The sequence below is a fragment of the Podarcis erhardii genome (assembly GCF_964252035.2).
Source record: "Podarcis erhardii genome assembly, chromosome: 6".
Taxonomy (NCBI): Eukaryota; Metazoa; Chordata; class Lepidosauria; order Squamata; family Lacertidae; genus Podarcis; species Podarcis erhardii.
The window spans coordinates 48,872,993-48,895,780 of NC_138510.1; the positions used below are offsets into that span (position 1 = coordinate 48,872,993).

The following is a 22,788-nucleotide window of genomic DNA, read 5'->3' on the forward strand; positions in this document are numbered from 1 at the left end:
TTCTTCTACCCCACTTTTAGTCTCAGTTTCATCTTTCCTGATAGTCATTTGTGCCATGAGCCCCACAAAAACTCCTTGGCAGGACTGGTGGGGGTGGGAAGAGGAATGGGATGATAGTGGCAGGAAGGAAAATAAGAAGGGCCAATGGCCCATCTGGTCCAGCACTCTGTTCTCACAGTGGCCAACCAGATGCCATTGATGAGGGAGACACGAAGGAACCAGCCCCTGCTCTGGCTCCCGCTAGGAGATCTTCATGGCAACTAGGGAGGGGCTTGCACCTGTGAACCAGCTGAGTGGACCCCACCTCTGTCCCCTAAGAGGCACCATCCCATGGACAGGCACAAGCAGACCCAGCCTACTCACAAGAGTGCCCACTTACTTGCCCAATCCCATTGCTCAGAGGGGATGGAGAAAATGGACAGAGAAATGTTTTAGTCCTCCTCTCCCAACACAAGAACGCATGGGCATCCAGTGAAGCTGAAAATTGGAAGACTCAGAAGAGATGAAAGAAAGTGCCTCTTCAGACAGTGCATAATTAAACTAGGGAACTCGCTCAAATTGGAGGCAGCGATGGCCTCCAGCTTGGTTGGCTTGAATGAATTCATGGAGGAGAAGGCTATCCATCGCTGCTAGCCAGAATGGCTACGCTCTGCCTCCAGGCTTGGAGGCAGGGATGCTTCTGAATGCCAGTTGCTGGAAGCCAGCAAAGGGAGTGGAGAGGGCTCTTGTGCTCAGGTCCTGCTTGCTGGTTTCCCAGAGGTATCTGGGTGACCCCCATGACAACAGGATGCCTGGCCTGGCCCAGCAGACACTCCTCATGTTCTTATGTACAAGAACTACAACTCCCATCAGCCCTGGCCATTGGCCTTGCTAGGCGTTGGTGTCTACCTGGAGGGCCAAAGTTTTCCCTATTCCTCTTCTGGTGATTAAACCCATTCGAGAGGCCAGCACCACTTAGATCCTCTCCCTGCAACCGTCCCTACGCACAAGGGAAGGAGAAGAGCAGAGCAGATTATAAAAGGAGTCAGGATGATTGCATGCAGCTGCGAAAGAAAGAATATTCCAATATTTCAGTAATACAATAAGAGCAAGGAACCCAGCAGAGCTACGCTGTGAATGTAAATTCAAATCTATAATATATAATGCACAAGGATAATGGATTACAATGATAAATCACATTTGATTTGGGGAGCCAGCTGGAAGCCCAAAGTAACAACTCACTCCTGTAGCAGCCTGTGATCTCAGTACTTGACCTTTGGCATATGCAAATGAAGAAGCCAGCTGTTTTTGGGGGGGAAATCTCATTTTTCTCCTTAAAGCTTGGATATTTTGAAGCTATTTCACTGCTTCCAGCTCCATATTTTACTAAATTTGACCTTCTTTTTTCTCCTTGCAAATGGAAAGGCTCACTCCAGAGTGTCGGGGGAAGGGCTCTAATGTTTCAACAGAGCTTTCATAAGGGATCAGATTCACTAAATCAGTGTATTTCATCCCCACAAGTCGCAGAAGGATTCCAAGGTCAGCATGGCTGACCCTCCACCCATCTACAGATGTGGACCATAAGTTCACCCTCTGTGCGATTAGAGTTGGGCAACAGAAGAGTGAAGACGAGCCCTTTAACCCCACAGGTCATGGCCTGGGGATTTTGCAGTGTGCAAGGACTCTGATGAAGATGAGGTTCAAACTGTTTCGGAGGCTAGGGCTTCTCCAGGTCAAGAAAGCACAACCCTATCACCATCCTCTAAATTGTTGCTGGATTGGCAGCAGTGGCTCAGCTGCAGTGTCTGTGAAGCCCTGACTTTGCCACCGCCTTGCCCTGCCTTGGCCCCATCCAAGTGAGCAAAGGTGACACCATCCCAACACACATGCTGCTAGTGTGTTAGGAGCCACTGACCTAGTGAGGAACCTTCTCGCATAGACTCCCTGCTGATTTAGAGCCCTGGAAACTCCAGCTTCCAAGTCGTGTGGGGATCCTGTGTGAGTGCAGCAGGTTGCATAATTAAATGATGTCACATTGGCCACAACTTTAGATGACTTCGAAGTGCATTAGAAACATTCAAGGGAGATACAGGTCAGTGACAATTTAATCCTGGGCATGTTTACTCTTAAGTCTCACTGCACTTACTGTGGATGAGGTCAAACAATCAGCGACTGAATCCAGTCAAGATGGTGCGGTAGATGGTCCTAATGCTCTAGATGGGGGCTGTCTTACCTGTGATAGAGTAGCAATTGCTCCATCAGATCAGGCCCAGATTCTATGATTGCTCTCACAGTCCCCTTTGCCTTTTGGTAGGCAGGTGTCAAGGGTTATCAGGAGCTATTTTTCCACCATGCCTGCTACTACACAGCTTTAAGTTAACAGATAGCAATATTGGATACAGTGGTACCTCGGGTTAAGTACTTAATTTGTTCCAGAGGTCCGTACTTAACCTGAAACTGTTCTTAACCTGAAGCACCACTTTAACTAATGGGGCCTCCTGCCGGCACCGCACTGCCGGAGCACGATTTCTGTTCTCGCCCTGAAGCAAAGTTCTTAACCCGAGGTACTATTTCTGGGTTAGCGGAGTTTGTAACCTGAAGCGTATGTAAACTGAGGTACCACTGTATATCTATTTATGAAGGCTGTGCCTCTTGATGGAGTAGTGAAAGAGAGATATCTGCATTCATCCAAATTGGCATAACTTCTGAGATCGACTGCTGTAATGAGTTCTATACAAGACCTGCCTCCTGTCAGATTTAGGGATGCAGAAACATATTCAAATTGATTGTCTGCAGCTGCACTGGCTGCCAATTAGGTTCTGAGCCCAAATCATGGTTCTGGTTCTTAACTTTTCAAGTCCTTTGTGGCCTGGCCTGAAATGCACATCTTAGAAACCTATGACCCCTACAGCTCTTTAGGATCTGCAGGACCTTTATGACAAATTGCCCCAAGGCTGTGGAATAACCTCCCAGAAGAAGGTCACCAGTTGTTTCTTAGTTGTTTCTCCCTGTTGGCTTTTCAGAAAAGATGAAGAGTTATCTTTTCCAAAAAACCTTTGGCTCTAAAGCTTTGTACTGCTGCTGCTGCACTTTTCTGGCTTAAAAGAAAGAACGAATGGGAAGTTTTGGTTTATGTTTTCACTGCGTTTCTATGGTTTGGGTTATTATTGTATATCTCTTCAGGCCTGGGAAAGGTAATGAGAGGCAGTATGGTGTAATGGTTAGAGTGTTGGACTCGGTAAGGTAAAAACGGTAAAGGACCACTGGATGGTCAAAGGTGACTATGGGATGTGGTGCTCATCTTGCTTTTAGGCTGAGGGAGTCGGCGTTTGTCCACAGACAACTTTCTGGGTCATGTGGCCAGCATGACTAAACCACTTCTGGTGTGATGGAACACTGTGACAGAAACCAGAGCACACGGAAACACCATTTACATTCCCGCCATAGTGGTACCTATTTATCTACTTGTACTGGCATGCTTTCGAACTGCTAGGTTGGCAGAAGCTGGGACAGAGCAATGAGAGCTCACCCCATTGCGGGGATTTGAACCACCAACCTTCTGATTGGCCAGCCCAAGAGGCTCAGTGGTTTAGACCACATCACCACCCGCATCTATGGCCTGGCAGACCAGGGTTAAATCCCTACTCAACCAGACATTGATGGGATGGCTGCACAAATGTCATGAAGATTCTACTAGATCTTGGCAAATCCCAGGGGTGCACTGCAGGGATGAGGAAGGACCACAATTCTAGCCTCTAATGTAAAGGAGGAATGCTATTGTAGTATTTTTGTGTTGCTTAATTCAAGTCTGCAACATGCCCTGCCCGTTTCTGCAGTCAGCACATGCTACCAGCTTCAGCACACAGCAAGAGACTCCCTGCTTGTCTATGCAGCCATCAGGATGACTGATGGAAGAGCAACTGGCTTCCTGCTGTCAGCACAGGACCATCGATCCCAAAGGGGGAAAGTACTTGGCTTTTCCACAGGCGCTTCCCGCCCTTAAATTCCAGCATGATTCCCTTCTGCCTCTCTCTACTTTACTCGCTTCATCCTCCTTAATTAATCTTCCTTCCCAGGACTCGTTTCAGTGAGGCACAGCAGAGCATCCCTGCCACCTCTATTTACGGTGACACCACAGCTGTGTCTGCAGCTGCAATTGGGATGGTAGCTCTGTCATGGGATATGCTGGGTAATGGCAGAACATCTCCATCATTTCAAGAGGGGCAAAGTGGCCCAGAGTAACCCACACCTTGTAGCTTCGCTGGCAGACAAGACTGGTGCTGCGTCCTTGCAGACCCCACGAGTCAGCTCTGTGTGAGATGTGCAACCACTCTCTCCTTACAAGAGTTATTGCTTGGTTTCATTTCATAACTCCTCCTTAGGAAGCGGTTTCAACCGGCATATACTTGGGAGACAATTAACTTGAGAGTGAGACTCTTGCGCAATTGAAAATGCAACTTCAGAAAGTGCCCTTTGTAGCAAGCCGAGGTCTTCCTTGAAACGGTACCAGAGTAAAGAGCTTGGGCCGAGGGGAGGCAGCCTCATTAACTGGAAAATCCTTGAGGGAGTAATAAGCACAGCCTCCGTCATCTTTCAAGTTGTTTGGTCTCTCTCACTACAAGGGAAGGGAGGGGGAGGCTGAGATCCCAGTGAGCCCACAGCAGGACTGACAAATCTCCCTATCTAGGCTTCTTTCTCTCCGACTCTGGATGAAAGCAGATGGGTTTTTCACTCGATGGCGTTCTGGGTTGTGCGTTTGTGAGGGTGATTAAGGAGGAGATAGAGAGCCGTGGGTGCCGTGCCTTCGAAGTTGCGCTCTTCCAACAGCTGTAAACCAGACACCCGGATTCTGATTGATTTTCTTCTAATGCAAAGCAAATATGAAAGGGGGCAAAAGCCTAATTTCAGTGCCAGTTTTGAGCATCAGCCTTAACAAGCCTTTAAATAGGATTAAAGCATTTCTCTGATGACTCTCAGGTTTCCCTCTTGGATCTTCTTCAAGGAATATTAATCCCCCTCTATTGCACAGGGCAGCTTGTGCTGCCAAGGCAGAAAATGCAGCATAACATTTCTTCCTTAATGCTTTATTGCCATGGCTACCCCCAAGCCCCATAGAACTCCACAGCATCATGGAGGGGGTTAACAGTGAGGTTAAACTATGCATATTTCATTTCTAAAAGTCAATGGATTTGAATGACTCGTGTGGCTTCCAATTAATAGATGCAGAGATAAGACTGCCTCACTTTCTAGAAGAATATTTTTGGTGCTCTGAATGTATTTGGTGATCCCGATGAATCACTGGATTCTGACTCTCCCGGAAGAGTCGATACACTTCTTGAAAGGTGTGCAAGATAAAATGAGAGAATTGGTGTGATGTAGTAGAGGGTGTGCTGGACTTTGGCTGGGAAGAGCTGAGTTCACATTCCTGCCAAGAAGCCTGGGGTAGCCTTGGGCCAGTCACACTGGGCCAGTCAGGCTAATCTCCTTCACATGGTTGTTGTGAAGATAGAATATTCCATGTTTTCATGGATAGAGTTCACTTAGGTACAGGTGGCATGAATAGAATGGCCATCAATTTATTAAATAAGGAAACAATCTCAACCCCCCACCCACCCAGCCCAGCAGAAGGTGAGGGGCAAGCAGATTGCTGCCCTAGCCTAGAGGTGTTGAAACAATCAGGCCTGGATTAAGCGCAATTCTATCATATGGTGGCCATGGGATGGCTCAGCCCCACCCCAGAAAGTCCCTTTGATTGGTTACTGGCAGGATTTTCACTGGCAGCACTTCTGTTTCGTAGGCAGAAGTGGGGCTCAGTGCCGAAAGAGTGACCCTGGCATCCCTTCCTAGGTGGGGGCCACGGGGAGGCTGATGGAGGCCAGCTCTTTCAGTCTGCAGACCTCATCAAGAAAGAGCAAAATAAAACACACTGAAAGCTCCATGTAGGAGTAAACATAAAACTCAAGCTAAAACAGTTTTGTATTAAGTTTTTACCAAAATCCAAAGTAAAAACAGGGGAGATAACATGTTAGAATGAATTTATATTGTCAAAACTCAGAACCTCCTTCACAATCACTTGAAATGGATCCCAAATATGGCATGAGCAAATAATGGTATTTATGAAGGGCAATATTCAACTAAATAATTGCATGAGTAGAATGACTTCCCAGCCCCCTGTGTGCACCCAGTGCCATCCTCAGATCTGCTCCAGAAGTTTGGGGGAACCCCAAGAATGGCTTTTAAAGGTAATGGGGAGGGGAGGGGAGGGGAGGGGAGGAGAAGGAGAACATTACATTGCGCAAGAAGAAATCCTTGCACTGATGTAACCAGTGACTTAGTCCTACATTGTATTCCTCCCAAAGCCAGAGTGTGCCAAGAAACTGCTTTTGCTCTTATTTATTATGATTGTATATTAATAGTAATAGAACTGGCCTATATACTGTGTGAGCAATTGCAAAATCTGGGTCGTATGTCATAGATTTGTCTGATATATTTTAGGGGAAACACAGTTCGCTACAACATAGGTTCCCTGTTTTGTACCAGCTGAGGAGCAGTCTCATAATTCTTCCTCCTCCCATCTGTGTCTTTGAATTCCCAGCTGTTGATGGATGGCCACTTTGCTTTAGTAAGTAACAAATAAATTAATACTACAGGGAGAAATGTAAAGTATTGCACTTGGGCAATACAGGGAGAAATGTAAAGTATTGCACTTGGGCAAAAAAAAATGAGAGGCACAAATACAAGATGGGTGACACCTGGCTTGAGAGCAGTACATGTGAAAAGGATCTAGGAGTCTTGGTTGACCACAAACTTGACATGAGCCAACAGTGTGATGCGGCAGCTAAAAAAGCCAATGCAATTCTGGGCTGCATCAATAGTATAGCATCTAGATCAAGGGAAGTAATAGTGCCACTGTATTCTGCTCTGGTCAGACCTCACCTGGAGTACTGTGTCCAGTTCTGGGCACCACAGTTCAAGAAGGACACTGACAAACTGGAACGGGTCCAGAGGAGGGCAACCAAAATGGTCAAAGGCCTGGAAACGATGCCTTATGAGGAACGGCTAAGGGAGCTGGGCATGTTTAGCCTGGAGAAGAGGAGGTTAAGGGGTGATATGATAGTCATGTTCAAATATATAAAAGGATGTCACATAGAGGAGGGAGAAAGGTTGTTTTCTGCTGCTCCAGAGAAGCGGACACGGAGCAATGGTTCCAAACTACAAGAAAGAAGATTCCACCTAAACATTAGGAAGAACTTCCTGACAGTAAGAGCTGTTCGACAGTGGAATTTGCTGCCAAGGAGTGTGGTGGAGTCTCCTTCTTTAGAGGTCTTTAAGCAGAGGCTTGACAACCATATGTCAGGAGTGCTCTGATGGTGTTTCCTGCTTGGCAGGGGGTTGGACTCGATGGCCCTTGTGGTCTCTTCCAACTCTATGATTCTATGATTCTACATTTTGCTGCTGCTGCTGCTGCTGTTACTGGATCAGGTGAAATTGGAAGCTCTGTCTGGATCTGTTCAGCCTGGCTTCACTTTTCAAAGAGAAAAAAAGGCCTCTGATTCTAAGGACTTCCCCCCTTCCCCTCCTGTTGGCTGAAGATTGCTTTTATTTTGCTTAGATGTACAAGACTGGTGTTCCTTCCTCCTTAGTCATATACAGATTACTTTACCCTCAAAACCCTCCCTCCCTCAAGTTATATGCATATACACTCCAGTAGATCTTGTAGAAGCGTTAATTTCTGCAGCACTAAATCAAGCACAAATTAATGTTCAGTGTGTGGTATTAACCGTCTCTCCTCTCGTTAGACTACAGTTCTTACCTTGTAGAACTTCATTTATCTCTTGCGATTTGCATAGCTAGCTGCCCTTTATCAAGTTAGCCCATTGATCCTTCTGGCTCTCTATGTCTACATAGACATTGACTGGTAGCAGCTCTTCACCGTCGCAGACAGGAGGTTTCCACAGGGCTGGAAGCAGAGGCAAAGCATGTGATTTTGCCACTGAGCTCTAGCCCATTTCCAATTACTTCTTGCTGCCTTTCCCAGATGCCTTTTGCAGCTTCAACACAGGGAGAAATCCGGCAGCTCCTTGGTGCAGTAATGAAGGGACATGTAGAAGCCTACAAAATCCACTTTTCCCACTTGAAATTCTGACTCAACACAGCAATAAACCTGGCATTGCTATCACCTCTGTTTCCATCTGAAGCTGGCATTTCCACACTGTTTCTTTACTCCCTGTGGGACTAAATGGCAGGACTCAGTTGCAGTTATGAGAGCACCCCTAGCCAAGTGGAGACATGGAGTTCTGTCACATGTGGGACACATGACACATGCACAGGCAGAAAACAATTGACTTTGGCTTCCCAGCAACACATCAGCAGCAGCATCAAAATTTCTATACCACCCTTCATCCTAGGACTACTCCAAAACTAATATAAAGTTGGTGCCTGGTGGTCCTCACTGGGGAGAGTGTCCACAGATGGCAGAGCTGCCACTACTGAAAATGCCCTCTCTTTTGTCACAATCCTCGGAATCTCCCTCAGAGCGGGTACCCCAAGGCACTGGTTCCATCTCCAGGGGGGGCCTGGGTGTCTGGGCACCCACAAAATTTTCGCTGTGGTTGCCTGGCCTCCGCCTGCCACCACCACTGCCTTCCCTCCCTCTCTATGGGGCTGTGGCAGTGACTGGACCAGGGCCTCTGCCTCCACCATCTCCATGGGACGTGGGCACCCATGTTCTACTGCCCCACTGCCGCTGCAGAAGCATGTTCCCAACAGAGGCCCCTTGGTGGAGGCCCTGGCTCAGTCTCCACTATGGCACTGGAGAGTGGCAACAGTGGACAGAGGTCAAGCAGTGTGTGCCACTGGGCACCCACAATCTCCTCTACCTGGGGAAGGGTCTCAGATGTTGATCTAAGGGTATGGACAGGTTCCTGTCGACAGAGACATTCCATTAAGTATTGGGATATTAATTTGAGATTAGGCACACATTAGGCACTACTGTAAGACAAATATTATTTCCCAAGTATAAATGTTAAATGAGACTGGCATCAAATGGATCGACCAGCTGTAGTGCTTTTGCCCAATGCATTTTGTACCAGATTTTACAAAAGAAGGCAACTCTGGTAGCTGTGTCTTAGCTTATTTTCTAACTTTACACATGGAACCATGGAGTTGTTGTTTGGAGGAAAAAAATGACAGGGAGAGGATATCCAGAGTGAATAATGAAGCAATTAAAAAGTCTAGCAAAGTTGAAGCCCTTTGGAAATGTGGAAAGTAACTGGAGAGAATTAAAACAGCCTTTCTCCTGCAGTTGGTGACAGAGAACAGAAGATCATCACAAGGTACTTTGTTTATGACAAAAGCTGATGCCTTCGATGGGCTTAATTATCTGGAGTTAACCCAGGAGAAGGAGGCAATTATGCACCTTGTATTACGGAGGGTTGAACAGAACTGCATGGAACGTGGAAACAAATTATACTGGAGAGAGATTTTCAGCCGTGTCATCATATTTAGGGTGACTTTCTCACCCTTTGTAAAGTGCAAAGGCAAGAGGGAAGTGGAGGAAAAAGTTTTGCAGCAGGAAGTGCTGATAGCGTAGGGGGATGCAAACAGAGTTATGAGTCTGAGAAAATTAAAGAGCTCATTAGAGGCCCTCATGTTATTGCATAGTTCTTATGAGAAGTGCATAGCAAAAGTTCCTCTGATGCAGTGCTTCCAAGGCAGGCGTTAATGCAACATTATTGTACCTACAACAGGAGATTGGAAGTTGGGCAATGTCCAGCACCTTGAGTGTGTATGAAGCCCCCTCAAATATTTTATTGGGAGGGGTTAAGGAGTTGCCCTGGGCCCCTAGGAGTTGAAGGTGATATATGTGTTGAGCAGTTCTATGCACACTTAGAGAGGAGGCAAGCCCCATGGAAGTAAGAGAGATTTATGTTGAGTAAATTTGCAAAGGATTGGGTTGTAAATCAATCACCAGCACATTACAGTGATGAATTATGTTCTGCTGAAATGGATTTAGGCTTTCTTTTGCAAATAGCCTTCTACATATTGAAATGCACTGGCAGTCAGAATGACCACAAACCGCAACACAAAGAGAAAATGAGCTGGCTCTCCCTTGCAGTAGAGTTTATTTTTTACCTCATCACATTATATAGTTTGCTGATAGTGGTTATGATTCCTCCCTGACAAAAGCTCGGTCTCTTTGGCAGTTGTATGGCATAATTTCCTTATTCTGTTTTCTCCATGATGGGAAAGAATCTTGAATTTCAACCTAGCCTGCAGGTTTCAAGGGGCATAGGAGCCCTGCCAGTGAAAAGATGGCAAGCCCATTTGCAGCATGCCAGTGCTTTGAAGAGGAATCATTTTGTTTATATTCAACCCCCTGAGAAGTTAAGAGCGGGCACTTTAGTTTCACAACATGCTTGTGTGAAGTAGTTTGTGCCGGTAAATGTTGCAGTGTGGAGTGCTTCTCTTCAGGATCCTAGCCAGCTATGCCCTTTCCCATGATAATCCATTCCGCTCCCTGCTCCCTTTTCCATTCCTCCCTTCCAGCAGTCAATCAGTGTTCTGTTCCCACTGAGCTGCCTTTACTGAGCTGCCTTTATCTCAGCCCCGCACTCAAGGTTTTTCTAAAGGTTTTGTTTCGGTGGGGGGTAGTTCTGCAAAGCAGAGACATCACCTTGCTAACAAAGGTCTGCATAGTTAAAGCTATGGTTTTCCCAGTAGTGATGTATGGAAGTGAGAGCTGGACCATAAAGAAGGCTGGTCGCCGAAGAATTGATGCTTTTGAATTATGGTGCTGGAGGAGACTCTTGAGAGTCCCATGGACTGCAAGAAGATCAAACCTATCCATTCTCAAGGAAATCAGCCCTGAGGGCTCACTGGAAGGACAGATTGTGAAGCTGAGGCTCCAATACTTTGGCCACCTCATGAGAAGAGAAAACTCCCTGGAAAAGACCCTCATGCTGGGAAAGATGGAGGGCACAAGGAGAAGGGGATGACAGAGGACAAGATGGTTGGACAGTGTTCTCGAAGCTACAAACATGAGCTTGACCAAACTGGGAGGCAGTGGAAGAAAGGAGTGCCTGGTGTGCTCTAGTCCATGGGGTCACGAAGAGTCGGCCACGACTAAACAACAACAATCACCTCACTTTAAAGCCATTTAGGCTAGCAGCTATTACCAGATTTTAGCCCTCTCCCAACATTTGGGCAGGGGTGGGGGCAGGGAACCTCTAGGGGGAAGCCCTACATGTGCCAGCCCTGACCTCAACAGGCCCATGAACATTGGGTGTATCAGATCCACCTTGAACTTTGTACACTGCATGAGATGGTCTGAAGGGGGCTTCCAAGCATGTTGGGTGAATTTGTCATTACTTCAGATACTAGGTTAGAGGCTATGGTGCTGCTGGCTATGTAGCCAGCTCAGGTTCCTGGCTCTGAGCCTGATACTGGTGATTAGAAGACCAGAAACTCGAGCCTAGAAGGAGCCCAGTTAGATAACATCACCAGGGTCTTTAGAAGCAGGGCCAGGACCATCACAAACACTTTCTCTTGGGCCTGGGTAACTGAGTGTTTACCACAGTACTTTGCCAGTCCAACAGCACAGGGAGCACACCAGCAGGAGACCATGGGATGCAGAAAATGTGCCCTTCTCCAGGACAAAAGGTTGGCACTATTGCAGTCCCTAGTTCTCCAAAACTCTTCACGAAGAGTTGGACATGACTAAACGACTAAACAACAACAACAGTTCTGCAAACCTTAAGTTTCCTCTGGTCTGCCAAGCATCCACACTCTGAGAACATATCTGTGACATCTGGTAACTTGCTCAACACCACCCACCTCCAAATTTCAAGCCACTCCACACCACACTGAGTCTGGAAAGCATAGCATCGCATTGCTCTTGCGGCATCGTTGTGAACAGGACGTGTATTTGTCTGGGAGGAAAAGCAGGAACAGAAAGGCAGAAGTGGGAGGAGATGCAGTGGAAGAGAGAGAAGGATGGTGACAGACAGGTGACTTACTTCCAAGGTAGAGATATACAGAAGAGAGCATGGGAGAGAGAAAAGAGGCAATGTGGAGAGTGTGCATCAGAGAGGGAGGGGCATTCACAAGAAAGATTCTTCCACTGTCTGGCGTTTAGGTAGCCAGTATGAGGAGTGTTTGGATGCTGGCATTTACCAGCCAAAACATTGGCTTCAGGCTCCCAGTCTGTTTCACAAACACAGGGTGAGATTCCCCTACATGCTGCAACTTCCTTACAGATAGCTTTCAGATATTTTCCAATAATAAAAAAGACTTGCCTCGCCTTGTTTTGAGTTTTCTTCCATGTGTTGAAGAGCTGCTTAGTTTGTTGGAAGATTCAGGATCGCTGTTCACAGTTTCTGACCACAAGTTTGCCATGAATCAACAATGTGACTATATTGATCTTTATTACGGCCATTGGCCCGTTACACGACAGTTTCCCATACCAACATATTATACATAAACCTCCAAATTTAAAATCGCCAAAACTTACAAAAGACAAACAAGAGCCGAAGCAAAGCAAGGACAAAGACCACCATCATACATTACAATAATAATGTGACTATATGTAATAGTCCTGCTCTAGTCTGTCTTGGTCAGATCACACCTGGAATACTGTGTCTAATTCTGGGTGCCACAATTTAAGAAGGATATTGACAAGCTGGAATGTTGGTAGAGGAGGGTGACCAAGATGATCAAGGGTCTGGAAACCAAGTCTTATGGTTGAGGGAGTTGGATATGTTTAGCCTGGAAAAGAGATTGAGAAGAGTCGTCTTCAAATATCTAAAGGGCTGTCACATGGGAAATGGCGCAAGCTTGTTTTCTCCTGCTCTGGAGGATGGGACCTGAGCCAATGGATTCTGAATAAACTTCAGGAATAACTTTCTGATGGTAAGAGCTGTGTGACAATGGACTGGATTCCCTCAGAAGGTGGTGGACTCTCCTTCCTTGGAGCTTGTTAAGCAGAGGTTGGACGGCCATCTGTCATGGATGCCTTAGTTGAGATTCCTGCATTGCAAGGGGTTGGACCAGATGATCCCTGGGATCCCTTCCAAGTCTACAATTTTATGGTTCTAATGGAATATAAAAGCATAATGCATAATGAACAGAAACATTAAAATAATTATGATAAATTACATCATTAACAGTGTCACAAAAATGACATACCCGCGAGCCTCTAAAACCCTAACAAAAATGTGTTTCTTTCAAATTGAATATTGAAATTAGGGAACATCCAGTACAGACCTGCACATTATTGTTTAAAGAATGAAAATTGTTATGCACTAGTGCCTTTTTGAAATGTTGCCTTCCCAGCCCCCAGATATAACTCAGCTGTGTTCTCTGTGTGCTTATTAAATGAATTTATAAATTTAAGGTTGGATATCTACAAAATCCATGGGGTATGTGTTGGCTTACATATGTGGCAGCATCATAGCCTGTATTTGCTATTGGGATTGTTTTGGGTGAACAAAAGGTGTTTCCTAGTAGTGTCAAGAGGGGACATCCAGGCTCCAGTAGCGGACAGTGCAGTGGGGCAAGGGCTCTTACCTGACCTCCCAGCAGACGAGTTGCTGCTTCTGGGAGAAGAGAGGCAGTGGTGAGGCAGTGGTGAGGGCAATCACCAGTGCAGTCAATCTATTTCTGCTTGTGTGTTTGCACCGCACCATTCCAGTCACTGTCTAATCCTGGTAAGCAGCAGTGACTCACCTGTCAGGTTAGGAGGCCAGGTTAGCATCTCTGTCACACTACACTGTACATTATTGCCAGGCTCCTTAGCCTTAACCATCTAAATTTTCTTCCTCCAGTGACTTCAGCAATGAGGCTTTGTGGATGGCTGTGCTTCTGTGGACTTTAAATCCTTGGAAAGCTGATGTCCCCAAAACTCATAACTTCTTTTTCTCATTGTTTCTCCCATGAGTAATTTTGGGTTACATACACAAATAGCTGATTGAAAGATAATTCCGTAATCATAAAGTTCTAAAAACTAGGCTCTGTTGCCTTTTCAGCAACCCAGATCTATAGTCTCTAGCTGCGAAGGAAATTGACGTCCTTTGGTTTGCATTTCTGTTTGTCTATATGAGAAGCTGTCTGCATACAGCTTTTGTCAGAGTGCTAGAACCACCCAGGAGAGAAATGTGGGTGGCTTGGGCTGTTGTTCACAAATGACACTTTGATTGGTGTCTCATTTCTCCTATTTGTTGATACAGTGAAGAGACTACATTGACATTCAGTTTCACTCTCTTTCATTTTCCATATCCCATTAACAACATTCACCAACGATGCACTCCTGGCAGAAAGGCATTCTGAACATTAGTTGTAGCCACCACCACCCAACAAAGATTACCTGTTCTCTTCTTTTCTGGTGGCCACTGTGAGAACAGGATGCTGGACTAGATGGGCCAATGTAGGGCAATGTAAGGCAACTTGGGGAGAATTCCCTCTGACCTTTGTGGAAGCAGATTTCAAAGTCACCAGTTGTAAGTCCTGTTCCCAGAGTGCTTTGAAACCTTTCTTAGTCCTCACAATCTCCTCTGATAATCTAGGTAAAGGGACCCCTGACCGTTAGGTCCAGTTGCGGACGACTCTGGGCTTGCAGCGCTCATCTCACTTTACTGGCTGAGGGAGCTGGCATACAGCTTCCAAACCACGCACAGAAATGCCATTTACCTTCCCGCCGGAGCGGTACCTATTTATCTACTTGCACTTTGACGTGCTTTCGAACTGTTAGGTTGGCAGGAGCTGGGACCGAACAATGGGAGCTCACCCCGTTGCGGGGATTTGAACCGCCAACCTTGTGATCGGCAAGCCCTAGGCTCTGTGGTTTAACCCACAGCGCCACCTGCATAATCTAGTTGGTTCTTAATTTGGTTTCCTGATTTGGGCCTGATGCTTTAGAAAATAGAGGTGTTTAGTTTCCCTTTATTTCTCGCCACCCCCTTCAAAACCCTCAAGGCCCTTGCCCCCTTATCTCTCCACTCTTAGATCCCAATACACCCACACTCATGGCCTTTTGCATCTCTAGCTCCACCCACTCTTCACAGGTCTCCTGTTCTCTCAAAAGAATTATTTATAAAGTGCCTAATGTTGACCAGGGGGTGCCTGTCTTTGTTGTTGTTTTAATATACACTTCTGTGAGTGTGGGGCCAGTGAACCAGGGAGTTCCACTAAGGCTTTGAGGACTGAATACTCAGACCTTCAACATGCTATTATTGTCTTTACTGATGTATAACACAAAATAGCTGGGTAGACAGGACTGAGAGCCTTCAATAGACATTTTAAGTCTTCCCTTTGGGACTGGAAGCTTCATTGTCTGACCCTTTCTGCTGCCTCCCCGTGGACCTGTCTCATACTCTCCTTGCTTCCTCTTCCTGCTTTTCTTCACCAGCTCTGAACTAGCTTCCCTTCCCATCCTTGAAGTGTGATGCAGCTGCAATCTGCTTAGTTCATGTGCAATGAATCTTTTTTATTTTTTGGCAGCCCTTGTATGACTTACCCTGCCAATAGAGTATTATTTTATTTTGTGGGGGAGCTGGGGGCGGGATCGTTATCCAAGCCCTGTCCTCCAGCAGAAAGTCATAGCTGCTCAATGAATGGAGAGACTGGAGGAGGTTTTGTTCTTTCCCAATGGGCTGTTTATTATTGCAGGAATGAGAGACGCTATGGAGGGAGGGAAGAGGGTGATGTATCAAGAACTCCCTGAGGAAACCAATGCTGAGAGGAGAGTGGTATTTTAGGTATCATCAAAAGGCCAGCACTACTATCTGAAGGACAAATGGTCCCCATTTGATTGGAATTATTATATTTCTAATTTCTGGTCTTTTGGTTTCCTTCTCTTTTCAGTTCCTTCTCTTGCTCTCACACTGTTCTGTTTTCAGTTCTTCTTCACTTCTTGTTCTTCTTCAGGGTGAGCTACGTGTAAGGCAGCCAATTCCCCACATGTTATTCTGTCTCATTTGGGACAAGAGGGGTTTTCTTTTCCTCTGTATGCTTCTCACGCTTAACGGGTCATTCAGGTAATTTGCAGTGGCCACCCACACAAATTCTACCATCTCTGCACATCGTTGTCAAGCAATTGCAGCTTGTCACTGCAGGGCAGGACATCCTACTCAACCAAAGAATTCCTGCAGCATTACAGCTAGAGGCTCATGGATTCCACATTTTTCAGTCTTGTCAAAAAGAAGACTCTACTTTTCTTATTTATAAATCACTTCTAAAGTACTATGTGCTTCAACACCAGTTGCTGCAAACCAGAGCCCATGCGTGGAAACAAGTCTGGCAGGGCGTTACTTGAGACTGCATATTCCATCTTTGGAGATTTACGTACTTCACATCCATATTTTTGTGAGAGGACAAGTGTACAAAGTGTGCAAGGTAGGACCAGCTGTCTGCATCGGACGTCAAAAAGTGCCAGGAAAGTGTCACACCAAAAACAAAAACAAAAAAAGGCTAGTGCAGTTGTGACCTCCAGTCCCACCCTCCTTTTACGCTCCTGCAGCCCAAGGAATTACAACAATAACTGACAGCTTCCCCAGAATTTCTCTGCCCCTCTGATTTCATTATCCATGGGTGTTAACAGGCCAAGTAGAGTTTTTCTGCTTTCTTAATCACTGGTTGTCACTTCCTAAGACAAGGGGATAGATTATTCTTCTCAAGATGCCCCTAAATCTTCCGAGTGTTTAGAAAGAATTACAGTGGATGAATCACTCAGTAATTAGTACTCTCTGTAACTTCCTGTCCTGCAGCTTTCGGTTCTCCATGTTTTACTGTAGTCAGGGACTGGTATTCAGTGCCCTCTGCAATCCCACCAACACACCTTACCTGCTCACTGACAGTAATTGAGAGAAAACAATACTATTGCTTCTTTATATCTCCCTTGTTACTGAACCACATGGTTGTGCTGACTCAAAGCAACTTTCTTCATTGCCCAGATGCAACAGCCTGACCTGCTGCAATCCCTGAAGTTGAGCCTGTCTCTAAAGCAATGAAATATCGTTTCCTGGAATGAGTATGCCAGTGAGTTAAAGCAAGCTCCCTCTGCACTCAGTCTGCATATCTCCTTACATTTAATTGGTGCTCTTGCGTGCTTTGAAGATAAGCTATTGAAAGAAACATTCAGAGAAGTTCTGGCTCTGAAACTGGAATGCTATTAAGCCCTTTCTAATCCTTCATTATCTCTGCTATTCATTGCAGACACTCTCTGCCATTAGGGCCCAATCCAAAGTTCACCCAAATCAGCAAAAGATCCCACTAACTTTTATGGTAGCAGCTTATCTGAGATAGCTCAGCTGGTAGAGCAGGAGATGCTTAGTCGTGGGTTCGAGTCCCACATTGGGCAAAAAGAGTACTACATCGCAGGGCATTGGGCTAGATGGTCCTTGTAGTCTCTTCCAACCCTACAGTTCTGTGATCTTAAGTGCAGAATTTTCTGACTGCATTCAGCACCACAAGTGGTGGACAGCTCCCAGAATCTTGTCATCTTGAGGACTGTGGATTAATCAAATGGGCAAAGGGAGGGAAGGGATCTTGAAGGAACTGAAGCTATAAACTTTCACACACATTGGGTGCTGGTATCAGAAACCCTGAGACAAATTCCTGTTATAGTAAAATGTATCACAAACTTTCCTATTCACAGAACACACAAAGATGTCTAAGTGTAACCCACCACCTGGCATGGAACAAATGTTTCATCTAAATTTAATTTAAATTTCTTAAATTATTTTTGCAGCCTTTTTTCCCTCCCCTCTGTTCATATTACAAGAGTCCATTTGTAGATAGGGCATTATTTACATGTAGCGATGATGTATTCAGTATGGTCCAAATTGCATACATCATCTACACAGAAGACCACTCAGCCAGCACCAACTTCAGTTGCACATAAGTCAGCATGGCAAGTGCAGTCTGTGTAGGGCAGTAATAGTTTCAGTACAGAATTATTCTGTGATACATCATTATTGCTCATAAAGAGAAAACACTATGTTGTTGTTTAGTCATTTAGTCATGTCCGACTCTTCGTGACCCCATGGACCAGAGCATGCCAGGCACTCCTGTCTTCCACTGCCTCCCGCAGTTTGGTCAAACTCATGTTCGTAGCTTCGAGAACACTGTCCAACCATCTCATCCTCTGTCGTCCCCTTCTCCTTGTGTCCTCAATCTTTCCCAACATCAGGGTCTTTTCCAGGGAGTCTTCTCTTCTCACGAGGTGGTCAAGTATTGGAGCTTCAGCTTCACAAGTGCTCCAGTGAGTGCTCAGGGCTGATTTCCTTAAGAATGGATAGGTTTGATCTTCTTGCAGTCCATGGGACTTTCAAGAGACTCCTCCAGCACCATAATTCAAAAGCATCAATTCTTCGGCAATCAGCCTTCTTTATGGTCCAGCTCTCACTACTTTATTTACAAAATGAAGTCAGCAGAACATAAAATTGTTGTTTGCATTGTCTTCATGCCATAACATTCCCAGATGGAGGCAATTTAAGAATGGACTCAATAATGCAGAACAAACACTTTCCAGGTGATTCCAATATATGAGCCCTTATTTAGTTCCTTTGTGCTATCAACCATTCATTTCCTCTAATATCTTTAGAAAAAGTCCTAAAATCTCCATAATATCTCAGGATGCAGGAGGTGGCTGCTCTTCAATGGGAAAGATAATTGATATAAATAAATCAATACCTTGGAGGACAAGGTGTTTGCATGCCAACATTCTAGTCTACATTAAGAATAAATCACCATTCTGTCTACATTCAGAATAAATGGTTTTGTGAAACCTTTCTTTGGATTCAAGGTGAATACGTGTAGGCTTAAAGTGGGGAGGGAGAGGGGGCACACATGGAGCCTCACTCCAATTCTCCTGTGTGTGCTGGCTCCACTTCAGACATTTCTACATGCAATATGATGGCATGAAGGGGGATTCTAAAGTGCATTTGAGTAAACGTGCTTAGAATTTGCCCTTTGATCAGGAACCCTGATAACACAAGATTCCCAACTGCTGGGAGGATTCTAAGCAGATTTACCTGAATGTGCTTAGCATGTCCCTATCATATATTTGTGCTGGATGTGGGAAGTGGATCTGGAATGTTCAGGAATGTCGAGACGGGCTTGTGTGTGTGTCCCTTCCCGCATCAAGACCAGATGCATTCTTCACGAATGGGGCTTAGATCTCCATAAAGTTGGGAACAACTTAGCCGAGCAAGAAACTCTTAATTGAATGTGCCTACGGACTTGGTTGCTACTACAAGAGAGTCGTTTTGAAGCTGTTTGTCAGTTTGACATGCCATTTTTCACAATGAGATCAAGGAGATGGTTTTCATCTAAGCTTGGATGTAGTTGGATACCATCTTGAATCATGATGGTGGACTGAACCTTTCAAAACTGCACTGGTTTTTGAGTTTATTAGAATTCCTGAGAAATGTCAAGTAGAAGACTTCTGTTCTACTATTGTATATTGGAACATTATTGTTTACCGTGCATTTGGACACTTATTAAGATATTGTAACTCAGTTTTCTGTGATCAAGGAGCGGGTTTTTGTCTGTGTGTGGATACCATTGGACACCATTTTGAATAACGATAGCAAACCATTGGGTTTGTTTGTTTGTTTGTTTGTTTGTTTGTTAGATGTCTTGAATGACTAGTTATGTATATTTTGAGGTTTGCTGAAGCCCCTCCAGTTCCATTCTTTCATATTTGCACGGACATAACTTGCCATGTACATAGCTCAGGGATAACCAATGTGGAGCCCTCCAACTATTGTGGACGATCTCTCTCATCAATCGCAACCAGCTCTACCAGTAGTCAAAGATGATGGGAGTTGGGGTCTACCATATCTAGAAGGTGCTACATTGACTACCCTGATGTAGATCATCATCTTTATACCAAGAGATAATATGGGCCACTGCCTGCATTGGAAAGGTTGAGTTCTGTGGAAAGGAAACACACACTTGGGTGCTGTTGATTTAGAATATAGTTGAAGCATTATCATCCAAAGCGTCAACAAAGAAAGGAATATGGCCAACATACAGAGATCTATTAACTGAGCAAGAAGGAAAACTAAAACTTAAAGACTATGATGAGATAAAGGAATATCTTCAGAGTTGGTTGCATCACAGGCAACTAAACAAAATCTTTAAAGAGGACAATAAGAGAGGATTTACTTACACAGCTTCCAAATTCCAAAGGGATATTATAGACGATAATTCCAAACTATTGAAGAAGGCCTATAATATACATTTGGAATGGGAAACTAAAGACAAAGAAGTTAAATCGGTAATGATTAAGTGGGCAGAGAACATAGGTCATAATATACAATTTGAAGATTGGATAAGGCTTTGGAAAGTGATTTTGAAATTTACAGACTGTATATTGCTGAAAGAGAATTATATGAAGATGATGTATAGGTGGTAAAGGTAAAGGTAAAGGTAAAGGGACCCCTGACCATTAGATCCAGTCGTGACCGACTCTGGGGTTGCAGCGCTCATCTCGCTTTATTGGCCGAGGGAGCCGGCGTACAGCTTCTGGGTCATGTGGCCAGCATGACTGAGCCGCTTCTGGCGAACCAGAGCAGCACACAGAAACACCGTTTACCTTCTTGCCGGAGTAGTACCTATTTATCTACTCGCACTTTGACGTGTTTTGAACTGCTAGGTTGGCAGGAGCAGGGACTGAGCAACGGGAGCTCACCCCGTCGCAGGGCTTCGAACCGCCGATCTTTTGATCGGCAAGTCCTAGGCTCTGTGGTTTAACCCACAGCGCCACCCGCGTCCCTGTATAGGTGGTATGTCACACCAAATAAATTGGCAAAAATGTATAAAACAGAACAAAAGAATTGTTGGAGATGCAAAGAAGGGGAAGGTACATTTTATCATATGTGGTGGGATTGTAAGATTATTAAGAAATTTTGGGAAATGATTTATAATGAATTGAAAAAAAAATGTTTAAAGTAACGTCTGTTAAAAAACCAGAAGCTTTTTTGTTAGGTATTCTAGGAAAAGATATTCCAAAAGGAAAACATGTATGCTACAACAGCAGCAAGAATTCTAATAGTGCAAAATTGGAAGACTGGACAAATTACTTTTAAAGAACAATGGCAAGAAAAACTAATGAATTATGCAGAGTTACGGACAAATTGCGTGAAAAGGACAACGGTGACTTTTACAACATATTTACAGAAACAACACAAAAAAATGGACTCATTGGCAGGATTTAAATAAATATTCACAACTTTAATTACAAAGAACAAGAAGATTATACAAGTTGATAAAACATTATTATATACACAGCAGAACGTAACATTTTATGTAACAAACCAGAAATGGAAGCTGAGGGAAGTCAACAAGGAGGGGGGGAAACTGGAAAATGAATGTTATTGATATTGGATATTTGTTATGAGAAAAAGAAAATTAATAAATAATAATATAGATAGATGATAGATGATGATAGATAGATGATAGATAGATAGATAGACAGATAGATAGAGATAGATAGATAGATAGATAGATAGATAGATAGATAGATAGATAGATATAGAATATAGTTGCCTTCTGCTAGGAACTACAGCCAGGCACCCTCAGCAATGTGTGCTGAGCTAAGTTACACCACTGTGTAACAGAGCATCTTCCTTGACAGTATTGTCAGATAGGTGTCTCCCACCCAGGCTGGCCACTAGGCTATTCTAGGTAGAAAGGCTTCTGTTGTTTGGGCTAAATTGAATTGGTTTATTATTATTATTATTATTATTATTATTATTATTATTATTAGTTTTGCTCTGTACTGGAAATTGTGTAATTCTTCCTCTCTCTCTCTCTCTCTCATTTCAGAAATCTTCTGGATAAGGATACTTTCTCCAAATCTGACCCATGTATGTACATTTTCTATATAGGTTCACTGCCTTGTAAAATATAGTTTGGCTACAGGGCTTCTGTGATTAGCTCACAGAGGTTCTTGTAGAATCCATGCATTACATTTCAAATGCATGGATTCTTGGAGTTTAACACTGCTTAGATTCCTCCCTCCCTGTGCTTAGAGATTTCTTTTTTTAAAAAAAGAAGTTAAAAATGCTTTAAATGAATGAATAAAAGACCACACTCTTTGAGCATGCTGAACAAGATTAAGCAGTTTAAATCCCATTCATTTTAACCTCTGAGACATAAATTTAGTTCCTCCATTGACATCAGTTGAAGTTGAAGTTGCCAGGTAGTGTTTTGGATTCATTGACTCCTGGTTGGCAACATGGCTGGCTGGCTAGAACCTTAAAGAGGAGCCCTCCACTTTGGTTGGTGGCTCCACTTGCAAAATGCCATTTTCTTTGAGATGTCCCTTTGGGAACATAGACAGCATCCTTAGCAGCACACGCAGATGAAGGAGGACAAGCAACAGATCCTGATCAAATCTTGGTGGGGCAGCAGCCTTTGCTGCCAGCCAGTTTACCGGTGCCTTGGCAGCGGCTCTTCATTAAAACCTCATTAATCTTCTCTACATCTCCACCGTGCTTTTGCTAATGGGGAGTATTTGAAAGGGAGCCAAATGCATTAATGAAGGTATCATTATTGGCTAATTTAAACAGACACCCTTAAGATCTTGTTTTGATTTCCATAGTTCCTAAACCATGAGAGACTGGCCTTTGTGTTTGCATTTGCCATAATAGAATGTTGAGGCTGCTTTCTGATGGGCCTCTAAAAAAACAAGCAAATCCATGAGCCAGAGAGTGAAAAATGGTTGAGGGGAGAGATGGTCCACCCTTTCAGATGGGTAGAACTTTGGGCTGGTTCTACAGAAATCAACTTCCACCTGTCCACATA

General features: G+C 44.5%; 1 protein-coding gene across 1 annotated transcript in view; it reads left to right on the top strand.

Annotated features, from left to right (window-relative positions):
- CPNE5 (copine 5) overlaps positions 1-22,788 on the top strand; it is a 129,562-nt gene that overhangs the window by 10,874 nt on the left and 95,900 nt on the right. The window contains exon 2 of the mRNA XM_081866438.1: positions 21,808-21,848. Coding sequence (XP_081722564.1) covers positions 21,808-21,848 — 41 coding nt within the window. The remainder of the gene's footprint in view (positions 1-21,807; positions 21,849-22,788) is intronic.